Source organism: Leucopleurus acutus (genome assembly GCF_964270905.1).
Source record: "Leucopleurus acutus genome assembly, chromosome: 9".
NCBI classification, from domain to species: Eukaryota; Metazoa; Chordata; class Mammalia; order Artiodactyla; family Delphinidae; genus Leucopleurus; species Leucopleurus acutus.
The window spans coordinates 88975609-88999931 of NC_139144.1; the positions used below are offsets into that span (position 1 = coordinate 88975609).

The following is a 24323-nucleotide window of genomic DNA, read 5'->3' on the forward strand; positions in this document are numbered from 1 at the left end:
ACTGATGAATATAGATGCAAAACTTCTCAACAAAATACTAGCAAACAGAATCCAACAGCACATTAAAAGGATCATACACCATGATCAAGTGGGGTTTATTCCAGGAATGCAAGGTTTCTTCAATATACGCAAATCAATCAACGTGATACACCATATTAACAAATTGAAGGAGAAAAACCATATGATCATCTCAATAGATGCAGAGAAAGCTTTCGACAAAATTCAACACACATTTAGGATAAAAACCCTGAAGAAAGTAGGCATAGAGGGAACTTTCCTCAACATAATAAAGGCCATATATGACAAACCCACAGCCCACATCCTCCTCAATGGTGAAAATCTGAAAGCATTTCCACTAAGATCAGGAACAAGACAAGGTTGCCCACTCTCACCTCTCTTATTCAACATTATTTTGGAAGTTTTAGCCACAGCAATCAGAGAAGAAAATGAAGTAAAAGGAATCCAAATCAGAAAAGAAGAAGTAAAGCTGTCACTGTTTGCAGATGACATGATACTATACATAGAGAATCCTAAAGATGCTACCAGAAAACTACTAGAGCCAATCAATGAATTTGGTAAAGTAGCAGGATACAAAATTAATGCACAGAAATCTCTGGCATTCCTATACACTAATGATGAAAAATCTGACAGTGAAATCAAGAAAACACTCCCATTTACCACTGCAACAAAAAGAATAAAATATCTAGGAATAAACCTACCTAAGGAGACAAAAGACCTGTATGTAGAAAATTATAAGACACTGATGAAAGAAATCAAAGAAGATACAAATAGATGGAGAGATATACCATGTTCTTGGACTGGAAGAATCAACATTGTGAAAATGACTCTACTACCCAAAGCAATCTACAGATTCAATGCAATCCCTATCAAGCTACCACTGGCATTTTTCACAGAACTAGAACAAAAAAATTCACAATCTGTATGGAAACACAAAAGACTCCGAATAGCCAAAGCAATCTTGAGAACTGAAAATGGAGCTGGAGGAATCAGGCTCCCTGACTTCAGCCTATAGTACAAAGCTACAGTAAGCAAGACAGTATGGTACTGGCACAAAAACAGAAATATAGATCAATGGAACAGGATAGAAAGCCCAGAGATAAACACAAGCACATATGGTCACCTTATCTTTGATAAAGGAGGCAGGAATGTACAATGGATAACAGACAGCCTCTTCAATAGGTGGTGCTGGGAAAACTGGACAGGTACATGTAGAAGTATGAGATTAGAACACTCCCTAACACCATACACAAAAATAAGCTCAAAATGGATTAAAGACCTAAATGTAAGGCCAGAAACTATCAAACTCTTAGAGGAAAACATAGGCAGAACACTCTATGACATAAACCACAGTAATATCCTTTTTGACCCACCTCCTAGAGAAATGGAAAGAAAAACAAAAATAAACAAATGGGACCTAATGAAACTTAAAAGCTTTTGCACAGCAAAGGAAACCATAAACAAGACGAAAAGACAACCCTCAAAATGGGAGAAAATATTTTCAAATGAAGCAACTGACAAAGGATTAATCTCCAAAATTTACAAGCAGCTCTTGAAGCTCAATAACGAAAAAACAAACAACCTAATCCAAAAATGGGCAGAAGACCTAAATAAACATTTCTCCAAAGAAGATAAACATTGCCAACAAACACATGAAAGAATGCTCAACATCATTAATCATTAGAGAAATGCAAATCAAAATGACAATGAGATATCATCTCACACCGGTCAGAATGGCCATCATCAAAAAATCTAGAAACAATAAATGCTGGAGAGGGTGTGGAGAAAAGGGAACACTCTTGCACTGCTAGTGGGAATGTGAATTGGTACAGCCACTATGGAGAACAGTATGGAGGTTCCTTAAAAAACTACCAATAGAACTACCATATGACCCAGCAATCCCACTACTGGGCATATACCCTGAGAAAACCGTAATTCAAAAAGAGTCATGTATCAAAATGTTTTTTGCAGCTTTATTTACAATAGCCAGGGGATGGAAACAACCTAAGTGTCCATCATCGGATGAATGGATAAAGAAGATGTGGCACATATATACAATGGAATATTACTCAGCCATAAAAAGAAACGAAATTAAGTTATTTGTAGTGAGGTGGATGGACCTAGAGTCTGTCATACAGAGTGAAGTAAGTCAGAAAGAGAAAGACAAATACCGTATGCTAACACATATGTATGGAATCTAACAAAAAAAAAAACTCATGAAGAACCTAGGGGTAAGACAGGAATAAAGACACAGACCTACTAGAGAATGGACTTGAGGATATGGGGAGGGGGAAGGGTAAGCTATGACAAAGTGAGAGAGTGGCATGGACATATATACACTACCAAACGTAAAATAGCTAGTGGGAAGCAGCCGAATAGCACAGGGAGATCAGCTCGGTGCTTTGTGACCACCTGGATGGGTGGGATGGGGAGGGTGGGAGGGAGGGAGACGCAAGAGGGAGGAGATATGGGAACATATGTATATGTATAACTGATCCACTTTGTTATAAAGCAGAAACTAACACACCACTGTAAAGCAATTATACTCCAATAAAGATGTTAAAAGAAAAAAAAAAGCAGCAGAGGCACAAATGCTGGACGCCACCAGAGCAGAGATGCTGCTCGGGCCAAACAGCCCACGTCTCTTAACTTGAATGTGCTCAGGAACCTGGGTGCTCGTGGGGCCTGCGGCCTGCTCTCAGGCATAGAAGTACAATCAGCCATAAATATCAGCTGTGAGGCCCCTGTGGATCACCTGGTTCAAACCCTTAATTTACCAAAAAAGATAATGAAGCCCAGGTCACCATGACTAGGTTAGAACGTTCCAGCATTCCCCACAAACTCTCGCCTTTGGCGAGCACAGAATGTTCAAGAGTCCAGTCAGTTTCCGAACCTTTCTGTCAATAGCAGCAGGGCTGGCGAAAGAGCTGGAATGCTTAGAATTGTTACCCCTAATAGCCGGATTCTGCAAGTAAATGAGGGGCAGTGGGGTGTCCCAGGGAGCAGAGGCAATGCAGATCTGGGAGCAAGCCCTTTGTACACACCCCCCTTTTATAAGCCTTGGGCACATTTTGGTCCACTAGTGGGCCAGTACTACTGGCTTCCCATTGCTCCCTCCCTTCCAGTCTCCTGTCACGTACGTGAAGCAAGGCTGAATGGGAATCAGGTTTTGATGGTAAGAACAGGTAATTCAATCTTGGGGAGTTTATAGAAAGCTATGAGGCTAAGCAGATATGAGAAATAAAAGACACAGAAGTTTATCAATCAGTGTCCTCCTGTATTTTTAAGTGCTGTATCTCATATAGCTATCCAGTAGTTTTTAAGTCTGAGAAGTAATAATTACAGCAATTGAATATTTCTTTACCATTATGAAGAACACATAACTTAATACACTGGAAGTAACAGTCTAAATGTCTCATGTTGACCCGTGAGGACTGTTTAAGACTAGCTGAAGAAAGATTGATGTGAATAAGTGGATGAATAAGAGACAAAAAGTAAGGCTAAGGAATATCCGGAAATTTTCCTATCAGTAAAATCTATTAGTGTAGAGAACAATACCCCAAGAGAACCAGTGAAAGCCCAATTTTATGAGTCACTTAAAAAAGTGGAATGGATTTGGCTACTGGAATTATTCCAAAGGGAAAACTCTTGCACTATGCCGGAAATGGACAACATGACCTAATGGGCTGTTGTGTTTAGTATCTCAGCCTTTCCAGCTTGTTCTTTAGATTTTACAAGGAAACTCAAGAAGGGGTTGTGGACCAGTCAGGAACTGTAACAACAAATGATTAGGACCACGTATCCTGCCAAAGTCCCTTTTAACAACAGGGGCGGAGCTAGACTCACAAGGTTAGACTAGCTTCACACACACACACACATACACACACACACACACACACACACACACACACACACACACACACACACGGAAAACGTGGTGTTAGTGGAAAAGTGACTACTCATGAAATACTGATATAACCTCCGCTGGCCATCTTGGTTTGGCATGGTCCTAAAATGGGGCAGCGCTAAACTACACCTTTGCTCATGGCCTTTATAATCCCACCCTCCTTTCTGTTACTTTCAGTCTCAATGACTACTTCATTTGATCTTCAGGTTTTTTTCCCTTCACTTCATGATTATCGTTCACATCTTCCCTCACTGCCTTATTTCTGTATTAGTGGATACTGGATGTCCCTTCACACACACAACTGAAAAGCCAAACACTATGTATTTTTAAATTTGTTTTTATGGCAAGGTCTATCTTGGTCTAGTTGTTAAATTTACCATCATGACTTCCCTGGGTTTCAATTCTCTCAACTGTAAAATGGTGAAAATAAAACCATCTCTATTTACATCTCAGGTTGTCATAAAAAACAAGTAAGAGAATGGACGTGAAATGACCTTGAAATCTAAATCTACAGACATACAAGGTGTTACTGTTTCTTGGTTACTTCCCATTTCAATGCTGCCTATCTTAGGTTTAAAATAAGGTCTTGTGGACATATCTTTTTAATATCAGCTGCTGTTATATACTCTAATACTTGAATGTAACAGTTGTAAAAACAACAGGCACCTGAAACATACTCATTGAAAATATTAAATTATGCTGCAGATGGGCAGGGGGGTGGGGTGGGGAGGGGAGGACAGGAGGTCCCCTTTGGAATCACTAGTAATAATTTGACGCTTTTGGCCGATTTGTTTAAGCTGGTTTCAGCACAGAATAAGGCAACTGAGGAAACAAGGAAAAAAATTTAGACTTATTGAATACTTTATAGAAATGGAATCCTCACAACACTGCAAATTACATTACCTCATTTAACAGATGAGAAAAATCAAGGCCCAAGGTTACAGAGCCAATAAAAGAGCTTGGATACAAACTCAGATTTGCCCAATTCAAACTCTGTTGCACCATGTAGCATGCTTGATTTTGTCACAAGTTATATAACTCTTGTTTTGCTCTGTAAATGTATGCTATTGGTCTCATGGGGCTGTGTGTAGACAGTTCAACACAACCCGGACCATCAGGATGAAGTCAATACTCCAGACACCCTTGCAGGTGCTACTTCAGTAACGGTACAGATCACTGTGGACACAGGCACCTATGTTACAAGACACCAGTGTCAAAACACGCACTTTGTCTCCGCCATTATGTGCACTACCACCCCCGCCTTAATACAGAACTAACATCAGCTAGAAAAACCCATGAGCCCAACTTACAGGTTCCACCTGCGTCAGTCAGTATTAAAATTGAAGGTTGGAGATTGTTAAGAACATATCAGAAGCTGTTTTTAACAAATAAAATGTACTAACTTAACATCAGCAACACTACTTCTACCAAAGATCTTAAAAGAAAGGTATCCCTGGCACACTACTAAGAGTTAGGCAAGTGCCGTATAAACAAGAAAAAGAAAGAAGCCTTTTGTGACGACCTAGAGGGGTGGGATAGGTAGGGTGCAAGGGAGACACAAGGGGGAGGGGATATATGTATACGTACAGCTGATTCACTTTGTTATACAGCGGAAACTAACACACCATTTTAAACATCCAATAAAGATGTTAAAAAATAGAAAAAATAAAAGATAAATGCTAAGGAGGGAAAAAAAGAAAAGAAAAAAGCCTTGAGCCACACGGCTTTTAAAGACAACACAGGCTTTTAATAAATCTTGGTTCTATGTTTTCTACTAGTGTTGTTATTTTCCAGATATCCAGACAATACTACCCTCCCATCAGATATTCACAGAGTGTTAGAAATTTATACTAACTGGGATTATTATAACTACAGCAAATTAGACTGCAGGAAGGCATGCTGTGTAATTCAAACACTAGATTTAGCTGGGTTAGAAGGTCAAGTCTAGGGAATTTGTCAGCAGAAAGAACCAAGGTTTCCAACAATTTCCATCTCTCAGAACAACCTATACCCAACAAAATCAGTTAAATGATAGGCAATTACGTGACCTGCCAGAATTGATAATTTACTTCAGCATTTATCATTAGCTTTCTAAAGTACACAAATTAGAGAAAATACACGTCCCGTGATCATCATATTATTCTGATATGAAGGGTCATGAGAAGAGTATGGCTATGGTACACAGAAGTGATGGAAACTGCTTCCTAGATCCATGTCTGGCCTGTCTTTCCCTGCCCAATTGACTGGACTCTACAGACTGGCAGAAGATTGAATGGTGCTTGCATGGTGGGTTTTTATTTTAGTTTTGTGTTTGCCTTTCGTTTTTTTAAACCAGACTCTGCATGACTACTTGCTGTTTATGGACTTGAAGCTGTTGGCCCCTTAACATGTATCCTTCCTCTTTGCTGGCTTTGAGTACTGGCCCAGAAATGTGGGGCAATGACCTTGACGACACAATTTTAAAGTAGAGGACAAAAGTTCAAAGCAACTAGAAAAGGTATTCTTTACGTAAAACCTTTTTTTTCTGCAAGTGGAACACAAGGAGACAACGGACTCTTCCTTCAGCCACCTGGATGAAAGGTGATTAAAACTTAACCAACTCATGACAGCAATTCTTGATGACGACTAGTTTGGTTTAAAAAGCTTTTTCATACACATTAGCCTACTGAGTCCTTCCCAGTGCCCATGACGTTGGGCTTTTTATTCCTCTCCTGCCCTAGTTAGCTCCTGGTTTGTACACCCACCTGTTTGGCCTGATTGACGCACTGCTTGTACTGACTGGCCAGAGCGGAGCAGCTGAGGGTCTGCTGGGTGTTCTGGCGGTAACACTGGAGAATTTGGGCCTGCAGATCGGCACAGATGGGATGACACTCATACCGCCTGGAAACAAAAACAGGGACCACTGAGACAAATGGTCTTCAACCGGAATAAAGAACAAGGCTAAAAAAATATATAAAACATCAACTAAGATATAAATGTTACAAACGCCCCCCCCAAAAAGTTGTTCTTAAACAAAAAAGTTTAAGAACAATAATTTTCTTTGACCTTTAAAGAAAGATATCACACAAGATTAAGTGATTTCTTGTTATACAGCAGAAACTAACACAACATTGTAAAGCAGTTATACTCCAATAAAGATGTTAAAAAAAAAAAAGATAAGTGATTTTTATGAAATTAGTTCTATTAATTGACACCACTGCGAGCCTCTCTGGACAGGGCAGCATTCCCACCCTACCTCAAACGTGACCATGTGAATGGGGCCAATTACTCTTCAGCCCAGCCAGCTAACTCAGGAACCTGGAAGCCCCAATGTTCTCTTCCGTTCCCAGCTCCAGTTGGTCACAAAGCTTGATATCCTGCAGTCCAGTCCTTTCTCCATACTCACTGTCATTACATTAATTCCTAATCATTTATATCCTGGATTCAAGCAATGACCTTCACGGGTCTCTCTGTCTCTTAACGTTCACCCTCCACTCCTACCTCCCAGAAGGTTCTTTCTAGTAGTAAGTCTAGACAATATCTGCTTTCCAAATAAAATACATGGTCAACAGGCAGGTCCTTTTGGATCAGGTTCCTGCCTAGTCTTTTGCCTCAACCAGACCATGTACAGGGTTTGGTTCTTACACGTCCCTTCACGTCTTGTCTCCACTGCTCTTGACTTTGGAAATGCTCTGCACCCAAGCCTCACCCAGTTCTATGTATCTGGAAAATACCTACCCATCTTTCAATACTTGAGCTAAGTATTGAAGTGCAACCTCCTCTATACGGCTTTCACTAGAGCTCTCTCCAACCACAGCAGAGTCTATCATTCCCTTTATGGTGACCCCCTAACCTGTATTAACTTCCTTTACCATGCACTACACTACAGTCTACTGCAATTTACTGGCATGCAAATCCCAAGTAAGGACTGCATCTTATTTTCTTTGTTATCTCAGCTATCGACATGGATCCCTCTTATAGAAGTCATGCAATAAATTGTTGAGAATACAAATGCGTGGAGAGAAAGTTTAATTCCTTGAGCTAAAATTTTACTAGTTATACTTACAAATCTCAAGATTTTAGTTAGAGTGCTTTCAGTGAATATGCACTACTAAACATAAATGCTTCCAAAAAGCTGATAATATACACTTGAAAAATGATAATAATAAAATAAACCAAATGGATTATGCAAACAAAAATGAAATATTCTTGTTACAATGGTAGAGGAACTTGGAATATAAGGACTAAATACACAGAAAAATATATATATTACTATCACTTTAATCTAGGGATTCATTTTTTTTCAAATTAGTTTTGCTTAATACAAAAGGTTCCAGCCTCTTATCAGTTCTCCTGGAATTTAAATGTTATTTCCATAGTAATCATGAAATAGCATTATTTTAAATTGATGAGTTCTGAAAAACCCCTAGAGAACACAGGAGAAATATTTCTCATCAATAAGGAAACCCCTGGCTGACGATCTGTCTCCTCATTGCTTTTATCCAACACACTAAGCTAGTATACATATTTTGCTAGAATAGAAAACTGAAATGCAAGCCACGTTACTGGCCGCTAAGGGAATTTACTTCCTACTACCCTCTAAAAAAGTAGACACAGAGATAACATTGCGTGTACGCTTTCATTCATTACATTACCTTACTGTTTGGCCAAACACCTAAGAACAGAATTTAAATCCAATCCCAGGAGTTTCAACTCGCTTTAAGGTTTTGAAGTTCAGATGTCTGTGAATGTCTCCGGACACAGATTTCCCTGATCCCCTACCATGAACATCAGTATCTAAAAAGAGTCAGCTGTGTTTCGAAGGGTAGAAGCACAGCTACGACTAACTGATTATAGCAAGACACACTCCTGGACTAAATAACATAAGATCAAGCATCAGGTTAGCTGAACCCAGCAAATATATGATGAATGCCTTTAACAGTTCATGAGAAAGCAGGGTTACATGCTATCCTAGTGTGGAGGACCATCGTCCCTCCAATATACCTTAGATTTAAAGCAGGGGGAAAGAAGATGGGAGAGAAGGCTAGAAGCAACCCGACCAGATATGCAGCCCCTCCCCATTAACACACAGCGAAAGACCATAAAGAATGAGCTCCCACACAGTGCTCATCACAAGGAAGATGCTGTGGTTGTTTTTCCTTCTAAAAAGACTCTTCACAATGGGATTCATTCATCTAATACTATGGACTCCTTAGAAAGAGGTAATTTAAGTTATATGTAAGCATTTACCCTGGGTTGAGCTATTTAGTCATGCAAGTTAAAGTCCATGAGTTATTCATAATTTGAAAGGTGTCAAAATATACTTTTACCACCACAAATCAATACTACTCACTTCCAGGGCCCTTTATTTCCTGTATGGTAGTCTGTTCTGTGTGAGTGAGAGTGCGTGTGTGCACGCAAACGCAGACATTTTCAGAAATCCTTTTTGTACACATTTCAACCTGTATTGATGATTAGATGGTAGAATGGGGGAAAGAGGGGTGGAAATCAACATAATTGTCTTCCAGTTCCTGGACTAGACTCTGGTACATTTTGCTTGGATTAATCCGTAAGGGCAAAGCTCTGTCTCTGTATTGATCTGCAATGCTGTTATGCTGCCCTAATGCACTGTTTTCACTTTGGGAAAATGCTAAATGAGATTACTGTCTAACATTAGGAGGCCATAAAACCCAAGCATGGCACCTTCCATTCAGGAAAAGGGATTCAAAGACATTTCCAATATGCATTATGGTCAACCCTCCATATAGTCATTGAGTCAACAATTGATTTTTATTGACTGCTTTCATTCCTGCTGATGGAAAAAGCCACCATTAGGTAAAAATAACAAAAGGCAGAATTTCAAGATACCCAAGAAGGAAAATTAAATCTCAGCAGCAAGAGACATTTAAACAATTTACTATCTTTGTATGAAAAGATTAAAAAAAAGAAATGGTGAATGACAAATGTTAAGAGAAAGATGAAATATCTGGGGAACTTAAAACCATAATAAAGAAGTGAGAGATAAAATAGTTGTCCAAAAACATACTTACCAAAAGGAACGGGTGGAATAAAGTTGATACACGGAAATATATATTGCTCAAAAATAAGAAAAAATCCAGTTTAGTGGACTTGAAATTATTGGGGACTTTTGATGGATCCCACCACTTGTCTCCTCCCATTGCTTTTCCTTTCTGTACTCTATACGTGGCTCCCTGTCTCTTCCCTCCTCCCACCAGCACTAGAAGCTGGCCCTCTGCCCTTCCCGCCCTACCCCACCTCATCCCACAGTGGTACTTCGGGCCAGGGAGGTCGTTGACGGTATTCAATGGCAGAACTGGAGACCAAAGATCTGGACAGAGAACAACACCCAAAGAAGCATTCCTGGTAGGTATTCTGTAGCCAGTAAAACAATTTTTTTGGCAATGTTTAATGCTAATATTCACTTAAAAGACAGCTAATAAAATACATCCAAGTATTCTTCTCATAACACTGACAGATCAATGTAGAAACTTCGGGGAAAAAAAATAACAGAAAAGAATAAAGATACATATTTAGGCTGTTTCTAATTTTTAAGTGCTTAAAACACCATGGTGATGGACAAAAATTATCACTACGATGATTTCCTTTGTAGAGTTTCCTATAAGTTGAATTAATTGGTCAAAGAGAAATGAAGATGTTTTGGTAAAAATGACGCTGAGATAAATAAGCAGTATTCAGAACTCTCTTCTTAAGATTCTAGTATTGGGTTTCCCTGGTGGCGCAGTGGTTAAGAATCCGCCTGCCAATGCTGGGGACACGGGTTTGAGCCCTGGTCCGGGAAGATCCCACATGCCGCGGAGCAACTGAGCCTGTGCACCACAACTACTGAGCCCGCACTCCAGAGCCCACGAGCCATAACTACAGAGCCCGTGCTCCGCAAAAGAGAAGCCACCGCAATGAGAAGCCCACGCACCACAACAAAGAGCAGCCCCCGCTCGCCGCAGTTAGAGAAAGCCCGCGCGCAGCAACGAGGATCCAACGCAGCCAAAAAGAAAAGAAAAAACAAAAGACTCTAGTATAATGCATTTCCACTTGGTTGCCTGTTCTAGAGCTAGCTGTTGGTTCTGCTGCTGCCTCTCCTACTTTCATGTCTTAGAAACTTCTTTGAGGTGGGTCTGAGCTTTGTATTTCGAGAAGACTACTTACCCATCATTTTAGTTCTAATATAAACAAAAAGGATAATGAGGTAATTCCAGAGAAGGGAGGAAAGTGTGGACATAGCCCTCCTCATACCACTCGGAAGGCCCAAGAAGCCATGTAGTGGCCATCAGTGAGCAGCCACAATCCCTAAAGCTCTCGGACACAAAAATCGTTCGTTGCGTGCAGGGTGGATGCGAGGATGGTTGGCGCTACAAGGGGAATTCTAATTTTTTCGGGGGGTTGGGGAGGAGATTCTGATCTTTTAACAGGTTGCAACAATGCATCTTTCACGGGAACCGGTGACTTTAGAAAAAGGAATCAGTATCACAACTCAGTCCTCTGAATCCACAGGAGGCGGGTGATATGCAAGGAGGGAGGGGAAAGCATTATCAGTCTTCCCCCAGGTTTTAGGATCCTGAGTAAAAGTCCTAAAACCAGGACAATCCCAAAGATGGGACCTCTGGTCACCTATCCAAGGATGATATGAACAATACAGTGCTCTACGCACACAGGTACACTGTTCTTAAACCAACAGGCCTCCCATGCCCTAAGTATATGAGCACAAACACGCCAGGATATAAGGTGAATAAAAAACTTTCCAATTTTGCAATATATTTTTCTTCCTTATTCAGTAATATTGGGTACCCGGAAATGATGGGGGCATTAGGAAAAACCTAGCGAGAGAGTGGGAACCTAGTAACGCGTGACCACGTGAAACTGGTGGGGGCTGGATGACTCTGCCTTCTTGCTTAGTGGACAATACACCTCAGCACTACAGGACTCCCCGGTGCCTGGTTTCCTTTCCCAAGGAGGCAGCTCTTGCCCCGCTCTTCTTAGAGAATCCTCGTGGTATCTTGCCAATTTCACCATACCCTGCGTGGGATTCTGCTACATGGGCTCGTCCCACCAACGGTCTAAACTTAGAAAAATGGGGCCATCTTCTGCTGCATCTCCAAAGAACAAGGGCCCCAACTGTTTTGTTTTGTAAATACACTTTCTTAAAATCTCGTGACCTAGAGAGGTTGGCTAACTTTCATCTTCCACTATATCATGGTACTCTTGCCATATCTGGGCTATGTGCAGCAAGGTTTATATCTCTAAAAAGGGAGATAAAATAACTGTTACTGGGACTTCCCTGGCGGTCCAGTGGTTAAGACTCCACGCTTCCACTGCAAGGGGTACTGGTTTGATCCCTGGTTGGGGAACTAAGATCCCACATGCCACATGGCCAAAAAATAAAAAAATAAAATTATTACTTACACAAAGGATATCTGGGATAAGCAGCAATAACTATATAGAGTCTGGGGACACAGAACATAATTGATGTCAACATTAACTCAGGGGCTTCCCTGGTGGTGCAGTGGTTGAGAGTCTGCCTGCCAATGCAGGGGACACGGGTTCGTGCCCTGGTCCAGGAAGATCCCACATGCCGTGGAGCGGCTGCGCCCGTGAGCCATGGCCGCTGAGGCTGCGCATCCAGAGCCTGTTGCTCCGCAACGGGAGAGGCCACAACAGTGAGAGGCCCGCGTACCGCAAAAACAAACAAAAAAATAAACAAAAAAAACATTAACTCAACCTGGAAGAACTCGAAATCCACTTCCCATCACACTTACTTTAGGACAAAACCAAATACTCAAGAGATGTTATTTTCTCAAGCTCACACAAAGTCCTCTCGTTAGGTAAAATTCTACACCTAACATACTGCACTTTAGTCTGGGTGACCCTTAATTTAGAGAAGTATAAGCCATCCTTCCCTCTCCCTTTCTTCTTTAACAATGCCTCGTGTGCTGTTATTGCTTAATAAATGTCAAGTAATAACACTGTAATAAAAATGGGCACTAGTAAGTTAACAATGCAGCTCTTTGCTTTAAAGGTGCCTGAGAGCAGCAGTTTATACAAAGTACCTGGAGCATAAACGTCACCTCCTGCCACGCACATAGTAGGAACAAAATTAAATCACAGCTCACAGAAGTGGCCCTTGGTTATAAGAACTGAAATACTGGGAGTGTTTTCTCTGTCCCATCAAAAGACCTACAAGCCGCGAATGAAGACATGTCCAGGGCCAAACATTAAATTTGAATCTCCAAAGGCTGTATCAGTGTGTGAATGAGACCAAGTCATCTTAATACACACCACATTATTTTTACTTGAAATATCTCAATAAGACTTCAAGGCCAGGAAAAGCATCATCATCATCATCACCATCATTATTATTATTAAAGAAAAGCATGACAAATCTCTGACTTTGTAAAGTCACTTTAATTAGACAACTTAGAAAATGTTAATCTTGAGCATACACAATGCATCACCCTTGGATTTCTTTTCCTTTAAATATATGTATCTATATAATACATTGAACTCATGCCAACACAAATTAAAAGTTACATTATTTTACCTATGAGGCTTTGGGAGTTATTTCCATTTCCCCTATCCTGCTACTTTAGAATGTTCACTAAAATTGGTCTAAGGATAGAAAATATGAGAGCTGGTTCATTCATTCTTTCATCTACTCAGCTACTCCGACAACAAATATTATTAAGTCACAGACATTTATCAAGCACTCATTACATGGCATCACTACGGTAGGTGCTGAATAAGATGTGATCCTTGCCTTCTGCTGGCTCCCACTCTAGTAGGGAGAGACAGAGGTGTACACGAAGTCTTATAATGAGAATGCTGAGCTATAAACAAAGTGCTAAACAGAGCTCTCATTTTGAATGGAACAGGAACTGAACATACAGTGTTCCAGACAAGAGGACATTCATCACCAGTGAACAGGAGGGGAAGACTGGCCTTAGGATTCGCTTGAAGTAACTTTCAAGCCAGCAGGAAGATCTGTCCATTGTATCTAAACTATAGAGACACACTCCAAGATGGAGAGGAGAGACCTCCTGAGACCTTGAGTATATGAATACACCCGCAACCTGGTTACTCCAAGCCTTCTAGATGCCTCTGCTTTCTCTCAGAGCAAAGTTTAGTGCTTGTGTTCATGACATTTGCCAACACAAGCTTGGTTTGGCGGGGTGGGAGTAGTTGCGTATGGTAAGAGTTTATAAACTCTTTGAGTCAAGTAGGGAATCCCTAGAAAATAATCAGAGGCCAGATGCCCACTTTCAGACCTGTCAACAATAAACGAATGTTGAGACAGGTTTCTGGTTGCTCTGTCTTGGTAGGAGGGCTATGGTGCCAACTTTCAGCTGGTGCCAACATTACTCTTCAGCCTTCATCACTTTCCTACTTAGGGGCTGCCTTCGCTAAGTAACCACGCTACTGTTTCCTACTTCATATGGCCAAGAAGGCGAAAACTGGATAATTTGGCCTTAGATCAATGCCCAGTTTCGGAGGCAGGAGGGAGACAGTAGGAACTGGAATAAGACGGGGAAGGTAGAAAGATACTGGGAAGCTGAAGAACCTACCAGAATTCGAGGGGACTCCTGGACAAGAAAGGGAAGTGTTATGGGCCAGATCAGTCCAGATGCAGAGAGAGCAGAGGGACTGGCTGAGCAGCTAAACAACCCCTGAGGAAGGACAAGGGAAAGGGGAGACTGCAGGCTCCAGGCTACGGGGCTGCAGCAAACTGGGGCATTGGTTTCCAAATTCTGGAAGGGCCTTTACCCCCTTCATCACCCATTCTTCCTGCTCAAGTCCTCAGGCTCAGAAGAGGAAAAGCTGGATATAGCCAACATGGTTGTCTCCCATACAGCCAAGGGGAGGGCACCAGTCCTGGCAATCTAGCAGGTTTATACTGAGAGAGGACACTTGTAATGAACCTACGACACTCTGACCAAATTTTAACGGAACGCTGGAGACAACCTCCCAGAGATAATCCTTCCGTATTTGGAGCAATATTTATTTCATAAGCCTTATTATATCATTTTCATCAATGCAATCTGACTACTGCAGTAGCACAGAATCACAGCATCTTCAGGTTGAGTAGTATGGTACCAGCAGCCTGTGGAGAAATATGGTCAAGCACACACTTTCATGTTAGGTCCCTATTTTTAGGCGCTTCTAATTTTTCAAAAAGAATTACGCTCTGGGATGAATGTCTATGCTCCTTTTCAGCTGAGGAGTGACTTAGGGATGAGATGTTTGGTGAAATTCCATCTGAGTCACCCAAGCATAGACATACATTCTGGTACCCTTACCTCTTCCCTGCAGTGATCAAATTTGAGAGAGTGCTTTTAATACTAAGATAAGGACAACTTAGTTTAAAACATTTCAAAACTGCCATGTATCTCGAGAACTGTGACACATTCACAGTTAAAAACTGGGTTAAGATAAAATTTTAAGTCTGTAGTGAGAGAGTGTGTTATAGTACATTAGGTGATACTCTTTTTTCCACTACATTTTGAAAGCAAGATCCAAATACTAGATACACCCAGGAAGGAATGTGCCTGGCTCTCTTAACTGAAAGAACTGCAAATGTATTACTGCAGTGACAAGTAAAGGAAAAAAATTATCCATACTGATCTGCCCTTAAGTGTCAGAGTACTAATAATGAGGAATGGAAAGAGGGCTAGAGCTGGGCCTCTTGTCTGTTTCCCATCCCTTCGATGAGCTGAAAGGGAGGAGGCTTAGGCTCTACCCCTGCCAACAGGAAATCCCCAAATGGGTGCACTACGCCATGCCCTAGTGACTAGGCCATGCCCGCAAACTCCAGGAACTGTCAGGCAGAAAAATGCCACCTGGACATCACAGGGGTGTACATACTGTGCAGGAGGAGGTAAAGGTGTGTACAAACACAAGGGAGAAAAACTCATACCTGTAAAAGAAACACCCTCGTAAAGGTCACAGGTTAAGACAAGGCAGTGTGACGGGTGTAAGGGAAAGAGTACAGCGGTAAGCGCCACAACTGTTCTGAGGAGGGAGCTGGGGGAGGTCTAGGGAGAGTCCACGGAGAAGAGATGGGTTGTGAAAGCCTTATCCCGAATGCAGGGTAAGACTGTAAGAGGCAGAGAGCACACGTAAGAAGGTCTACGTGAGCCAAGGCCCAGGCTCAGTCATGCTGGGCGCGTCCAGGGGCCTCAGGTTGTAGGGAGGGTGGCAGAGGTGAGAGGCGGCACTGAAAAGGGAGGCACTGGGATCTGGACGGTCTTCCGATAAGACAGAGGATGCTTAGACTCTGTTCTGCAGATGGAGACAAACCACCAACCTCTCCAAATGAGACAGCAAAGCCATCAAGGTGCCTAAGCTGATCGGATGTGAACAAATCAGATAGATGGAAGTGGGAACCATCTAGGCTGGGAGCCCAGTGGAGCTGTGTCCAGCTATAAAAACAGGCAAGAATGGAGGCACTAGAAAGCAAGGATGGAAGGATGCAGTAACTGACAGATGTGGATGTCAAGAAGACGAAAGACTGGGCAATACACATGTGGCTTAGGCCTGGGGATTTAAAGAATGCAAGTGCTTGAGCAATGTTCCCAAGTGGAAACGACCTACCAAAATCTAGAGTGTGGACCTGGAGCTCAGCACTGGGAACAGGGCTACAATCATGGACTTAGCATCCCCTGAAAGACACAGCGGGGAGTGCAGAGACAGAGGGCAGGAGGGACAGTTGAGCCCTGGGGAGCAGCCCCATTGGGGGTAAGGTGACAGGGAAGGAAGACGGAGCCGTCAGAGAACTGGGAGTGGAGAGAAGAAGCAGTATGACAGCATCACAAGGCTGGGAAACCAGAGCTTCATGAAAGAGAAGAAAGTTGAAAAGAATACAGATTGATAAAAGGCCGTGGAATTCAATCTCCAGCAATTTAGAGAAATAATTTCAATATAGTACGTAAGGCAGAAGCCAGACAGCAGGAAATTGGTAAATAAGAAAATGGGCAGTAAAGAGATGAAGGCAGTGGGATTAGGTCAGTTCAATATCCTTTACGGAGTGCTTGTTCTATACCAGGCACTGTGTGTGTGTGCGTGCGTGCGTGCGTGCGTGTGTGTAGGAGAGAAAGACACACCTATTTTATAAGAGCTGCTTCTATGGGGCACATCTGGGAACACTAAAAATATGAAAGGGGAGGAGTACATCTGGCTGGAGATGACCAGAAGGTCTTAGATGAGATGCAAGAATTTCAGTAGTCTTAAAGAACAGGAAGGGCTTAGGCAGTTAGATAGGAGAGAAAGGCACTCTAGACAGAAAAGTAGAAGAAGCAAAGGCTGTGGAAGAAGAGAAGAAAGTTTGCAGGCAGAGGCAGTGACATCACTAACAGACTTTTTTTTTTTTTAAAAGATTCATATGGAAATTTACATGCAAATCAGAAAGCCAAAACACTCTGAGCAAGGACATGCTCTGCAAGTGATAAAGGAATTTCCAGAAAGTACAGTAATGAGCAGAGGTGAGCTTAGAAGTTGGGTAAAGAGGGAAGGTTGTGTGAAAAAAGGAGAGTTTTGATTCAACAGTCTTTAAAAAGAAAGACAAGAAGGGCAGGAAGGAGGGCAGACATGGTGTGATTAAAGAGAAACATGGTGTGATTAAGGAGGACCACGGTTCTCTTGGTTAAAGCGTAAGTCCACAGTGAGGAATATTAAAAGAGAGATTGGTGAGACACAGGAGGGGCGGAAGGAAATCTTTCGGTGGGAAACCTCAAAAGCTAGATGAATCATCTGACAGTAATGGGAATTCACATGAGTAAGAAAGGGAACAATCCACGAGAAGAGGGATTCTCCTCCTAAAGGCGTCAGCAAGTAGCTGCTGTTTCCCTACTTAATACCCCATAAATGAGGGATACCTCAAAAGAATATCATAACTAATAAAAGTGAAGAGTTTATATGGGATGTATAATAACAGTGAACTACACGTGCATCGATGGAACATCCGCACAATTACTCTTCAGTTTAAAAATTCCAACATTTCTTTTTACGGTCCTGATTGAAGTACTCGGTACTGATGCCATAACACATCATACAATCTCAACCCCTTGTGTTACATAAACAGATTTAAGCATGTTTCAGAGGACAGGCAAGATTTAGCAAATGGGCTTAACCTTCTAGGCAGCTGCTGAGACTGAAATTGACAAGACTAACCATGAAAGCAGAGGAAACAACCACCTCCTGCACACAACTTCTTCAAATGATTATGATGAGCCTCACACATGAGTATTTCTGAGGCGGAATTACAACGATTCCTATGTAAAGGGATAATGATGTATTACTGCAGGACCAGACAATGCATTTCTCAATTCATGTCCTGGATTGGATTCATCATGCTGAGCCCCATTAGTTTTACATCTCCCTAAGGGTTCCGATTCAGCAGTATTAATCTAAGCCCTCACACGCAGCTCCAGTCGCTGAACGCCTGCCATATGACTGTCCTTTAATACAGCTCTCCAGCTGAGTGTTTCTGGAGGAAAATCATATAACCAGGGTAAATCCATAGGTAGACACTAAATTCTGCCTACCATGTTTTTACATTTCTGTGGTAAATTCATTCTTGCCCTCTTTCCCATGATTATTTCATTACATCTCCATTCTCCTCTCACTCTTGGCCATTTTTCTAATTTTCATTGAGAAAACCAGAAACCAGATAGCTCCCTCACTGTCCCATCATAAAATCTGGATCTGCAACTTTTCTACTGTTACTTTGGAGGAAGAGTGCCTCTCTCATAACAATTCCTTTCCCTACTAGATCATTTTTAAGAGCTCTCCCACGAAGAGTGCTATCCGAGAGAACTCCCTGCAGTGATGGAAACGGTCATGTCTATGCAGCCCCACACACTGGTCAAGGCCACATGTTGCTACTGAGCACCTGAAATGTGACTAAAGCAACAAAGGTAAAATTTTATATTTTATTTAATTTTAATAAATTTAAATCTAAACAGTCACCCGTGGCTAGTGGCTATCATATTGTTGAAAGCACAGCTCTAGCAAATACTATTCTTATGACAGCCACCTCCACTTCCTACCTTCCATCCATTCTCTTCTATCCACATCCAAGTGGCCAAATCCAACCATGCTTGGTAGACGTCTTATAGGCCCAATCAGCATGGACTTAAGTAAATTACTCCCCTCTCCTGAAAGGGGCTTCTTGGCTTCTACAAACACTGTACTTCCTCCCTTGCTTCTCCTCCAGCTCATCTTCTTCTAACTGATCTCTTGATGTGGGAGATCCTCAGGTCATATCCTGCTCTTCTCTCTATATAGTCTCTCCACCAGGATCTCAACCATTCATGTGGCTTTCACTTGTGTGCTGACAGCTATCAAATCTGTATCTCTAGCCCTGCCTTCTTACAGGTGTCTGCCTCCTGCTCTTCACACTGAAGGTTTTACAGGTGCTACATGTTTAAAATCAAACACTTAATTCCTTCCTCTACCCGCAATTTGTTCTTTCTTCCCCATCTCAGTAAATGGACCGTCCAAAATCAGGGAATTCCCCCTTGACACCGCCTCTTCTCTCATTCCCAATATCCAATCTGTCACCAAGTCTTATCAATTAAACTTCAAAAACAGATCCGGAATCAACCTATTTCTCTCCATCTCCATTGTCATTATTCTAGATCAAGTCGCTACCACCACCACCTGGAATATTTCAAAAATCTCCTAAGCAGTCTCCTGGTTTCCATTCTGAGTCCTCCAGCCTCATCTTTACAGCAATTCATTATCAACACAACAACTGGAACGCCTCCTTTTAAATGGATCTTATAACTTCCAGGTTACAACCCTAATCCTTCAAACACTCCTTACTGCTCTTAGGATAAAATTCGAAATACTAATTATGGCCTAGTAGGACGTGGCCCCCCGCTCCATCTCCGGCCTCATCTCTCCCCACTCTGCTTTCCTGCATGCTTCCTTTCAGAACCCCAAAGGAGCTGAGCTCCTTCTCGGGGCCTTAACACTTGCTGATCTAGCTGCTTAAATGACCTTCCATTACGCTCCCCCAACACCTACTATTTTAGCCTAAAGAGAGGTCGTCTCTGATCCCTCACAGGGGATTCCCATGTCACATGATCTTACAGCATTTGACAGCACTTAGCACAACTATAACTGTCGAGTTTATTTGGGCGACTAGTCATTTCTCTGATTAGTCTGTAAGCTCCAAGAGGGCAGGGCTCATGTCTGTTCCATCTACACAGTATTCCCAGCGCCTGGAACAGCATCTGGCAAACACCAGGGGCTGCTCAGACCCCTCATTACAGAGCTACTAGGGCACTCCACATCTCCTCGCCACTATGTTGGCCTGAGTGTATGTGCGCGCATAAGGTGGATGGAAGTGTGTCCAAAGTACTACACTGGGGGAACAAATGTTCCTAATATCCCAACTGGAATCGAGATGAGTTTTCTTCTAATAAAGTAGTACGAGCAAAGTTAGTTAGCTTCCATAATATAGTCACTGCTTATACTTGCGCCATTTATCCTGATGGTTAACATAGGATCTGGCATCTAAAACACCTACGTCCAAATCTGGGCTCCGCCTTTCTCTTGCTATGGAAGCTGGCGCAAACTGCTTAATCTTTGTAAGGTGCAACTTTTTCATGGGTTCCTACTGTTTTGCTGTAAAGATTATTAAGATAATGCATAAGCCCTCAGCACAATGCCTGGCACACAGTAAGCTTTTAACAAACAGTAGCTGCTATTATTACTATTATTCTTATTATCTCAACTAATAAATTTCAGTAGGTTGTTCTAGGAACCTATTAGTTACCACCTTATTTCTAAAGGAAAATGGGTTTCCACTTTCACACTGCCAACTTAAAAACCAAGTTTTAGAATACAATTCACATGAGGGTTGGTGACTGTTCACGTAACCTGAAGGTGTCCACGAAGTGTTCACGTGGCAGCAAAGAAGGTTCCTGCATGTGTTTTTGATAAAGGGATTAAAAAGCTGCACTTGTGTTAAAATCGAACCTCCAGCATGGGGTATATAATTAACATAAACCTATACATCTTTTCTTCTCTCAACTACGTTCTCACAGAGAGCAACAGTCTTCCCTATGAATAAATGGAATTGTATCTGAAGTAATTACACTTGGCACAGATTTGCCCACTGCTGGTGGCAGGGCTGCTACTTGTGACTAGGCACTGAGGAGGAACTCAACGAAATTGATGGCAAACTGGTTTAATTTTCTTTAATAGTAGCAAAATCCTGTCTAAAACAAGCTGGACATTTCAAGAATAATCAACACCACACAATTAACGTTCTATTACCATTAAACCAGTATTCAAACAGGCCAGAAACTGGTTTTCAGCCTCTTTCCATGAGTTTCTGTATCTTTAGTGTCATAAATGTCATTCTGTAAAGTCAAGCTGGCAGTCCTCAGCAGGAGGCCCAGAAGTGCCAGCGTTACTTAAATATGTCGGATAACTTTTCAGTTCATTCACGCTGTGAGATCTGTTCCCCGTACCCCACCCTCAAAAAACGTTAACCACCAAAGGGCATTCAGGAACAGGGAGAAACATGAGAGGACCAATGGTGATTTCATTTTCAAATGGTTTAAATAGGCAATGACAGCACTGACTGCGATGGCCCTGTAGCCCAGGCCACAGCAGGGACCGGGAGGAAGCTTGGGATCGAAGGATTCTCTTTTCGATAATACTGATAAGAAATTAAAGACAGTCTCCCCTGTGCCTGATGAGTAGCCCTTGTGAAGGATATATGAGAACCTAGGATCTTGCACATAATAAAACCACGACAGATATCTGTGGATTCATTACTGCTCAGAAGTAAACTGCACATGACTAAGATGATGTAGAAAGCTTAGAAACTTGGAGTTTTGCTATACATACCATTTCACATCATGGTAAGAAGTATATAATGGCTGTGGCTATACATATTATGAAGTAGACATTTCAGACTTATTTGCCTAATTTGACCAATGTAAACCGTCCACAACTGGCTGCTAATGGCCAGCAACTCATTTGGGTTAGGAATGAAGAGTCTTGAGAGAAGATCTTCAAGTGCTGCTCAGGACTGTAACTTCAGTTTAAGGTCTGAATAACTGGTTTGATTATCCAAATTGGATGAATTAATGAGACAAAAAAACCCCACAAGCACACAGAATAAAATAAAGCACTGAGGGCTTTTCATTAAAACTTTTCAAAACAATGGTAAGTTAATTATAGTATTAATTTCTACCAAATACCATTAATTTTTACCACTTTTTGATCTCCAAGATTAGTTATTATCGCCAATATTTATACTGAAGAACCGTTTAACAGATGGAGTTTTACTACTTCTGGTATTTAGGAAAGAGGTCATTTGACTGCAGTCTTATTTCCCTGCTTGTAAACTAAAGCTTCTGCCCATGAGACACTATTTCAGATGCACTGAAGGTTAATATCTTTGCATGTATTACAAATGCTAATCAAAGCGCAATGTTAATATATTCTCTTATTCATTACAAAGAAAATGGCACATATGACTGCACATTAAGGACATTTTGCCAACAGTATCTTCTATCCTGAGTGATTTTTAAGTCCCTGCAAATGCCAGTCACAGTCCCACTGGTACTGTGGTGGCCCGAAGTGAGGAAAAAGAAATTGGCTTTCCTACCAGGAGCCATATCAGGACAAGAGGTAACAAAATATAAAGTCCTGTTTTGTGGTTATTTCATTTCCCCAAACCTGCTGGTAGGTGAAAGGTGAAAAGAGAACAGAAAAAAAAGATATTAAAATTGCACTACACAGCCTTTCTTCCTTCCTTCTTTCTTTCTCTCTCCATCCTTCCTATTTCTGGTTAGGCACTATCAATTAAGGGAGGTAAACAGAGATTTTTATATTTGCTTCTAAAGCAGGGGTAGCAAATCAAAGGAAAAATGCCAACTCTCTCAACACTCATGCCAACGGCAGACATCACTAATCAACCATGGCACTCCAGATTCCTTAGCCTTCTCTTGTTTCCGTGGTGTCCTAGCCTTAGCCTTGGGTTTGACTCTCCCAGTTCTGCACTTTCCTGTGGTCCTTCCATTAAGGCTGAGTATTTCATGACGCTGAAATTCAGAGGCCTGGCTATCTTCCAACAAGCACTTTGTGGTACAAAATCCAAGGTTTCTGAAAGTAAGGAAGAGACCAGACAATACACCTTTCTGACTCACTCCACATCCCTCCAAAAGGCAAGTAAAGCCAGGAAAAGTTATCTGGGCTGAACAGTCTATTTCTTTACTTCCTGGAGAAAAAGAGTGGGGAGCAAAAGAGTAGGCCCCTATTAATGTTTACACCTTGATCTTAACTATGTCTGTTTTTAAAGCTGATGTGTGGTTCAGATTCACCATTCGCCCTTTCAAAACGTATGTGTTTAAAAGAAAGTTTCACGACAGTCACTAGGGGCTGCGTAAGCATTTTAGGAGCACCTTCCCTATATATAAACACAGGCGTTCGTTTTGTTTCGAATTTAATTGCTCTCTTTCCAGAAAGCCCTTAGTGACACCATCTCGCATCCAGCCTTCACATATGGCTCCGCGACCTCAGAAAGCGGGATTCCTGAGCACTGCCTGCCTGCCGTGGTAGCCAAATGTGACTCTCCCCAGCTGCTGCTGCGCGTCCTGCTTTATGACAGGGGCCTGCCTGATTACCCCGAACCATTCCAGGCACAGAGCCTTCCAGGCAACAAGAAGCTACTAGATGCAACCTGCTTGGACCAGGGCCACCTTCAGTTCCCAAGGATCACTTCTCTACACGTCTGCCGGCGTGCTTTCTTTCTACTGCTCAGGAGAGGCCCGTCTCCACACTTGCACAAAGGATCTCCCCGGATAAAGAAGTTAACAGAAATTCAGAGAATGGCCAAACCTTGCATAATTTAATTTGATAAATGGCACATAAAAGTCTCAAAATAATCTGGAACATCAAAATGGAGGGAGGTTCAACTATGATTAGAAATGTGGCTGCCCCGGGCTTCCCTGGTGGCGCAGTGGTTGAGAGTCCGCCTGCCGATGCAGGGGACACGGGTTCGTGTTCCGGTCCGGGAAGATCTCACATGCTGTGGAGCGGCTGGGACCGTGAGCCATGGCCACTGAGCCTGCGCGTCCGGAGCCTGTGCTCTGCAACGGGAGAGGCCACAACAGTGAGAGGCCCGCGTACCGGGGGAAAAAAAAAAAAAGAAAGAAATGTGGCTGCCTGAAAAACAGACACAGACCAGAAGAGCTATCTGGGGCACCTCTGTCTATCCTTGGGAGCTGAATGAAAGGTGGAGGTTTCTCCTGTGCATGTGTTTGTCCCCAACTCCCCACAGCTGCTGGCTCTCAAGAAAATGCTGCTTGCAGGCGGTGACCACATAAAGGGCAGCACTCCTCTGCTTCATAGAGAGTTGAAAAGATTT

The 24323-nt window shown here is 42.1% G+C and overlaps 1 protein-coding gene across 1 annotated transcript in view; it reads right to left on the reverse strand.

The window, feature by feature from the left end:
- CHCHD3 (coiled-coil-helix-coiled-coil-helix domain containing 3) overlaps positions 1-24323 on the reverse strand; it is a 288171-nt gene that overhangs the window by 13747 nt on the left and 250101 nt on the right. The window contains exon 7 of the mRNA XM_082846400.1: positions 6670-6805. Within this exon, the coding sequence (XP_082702526.1) occupies positions 6670-6805 (136 nt within the window). The remainder of the gene's footprint in view (positions 1-6669; positions 6806-24323) is intronic.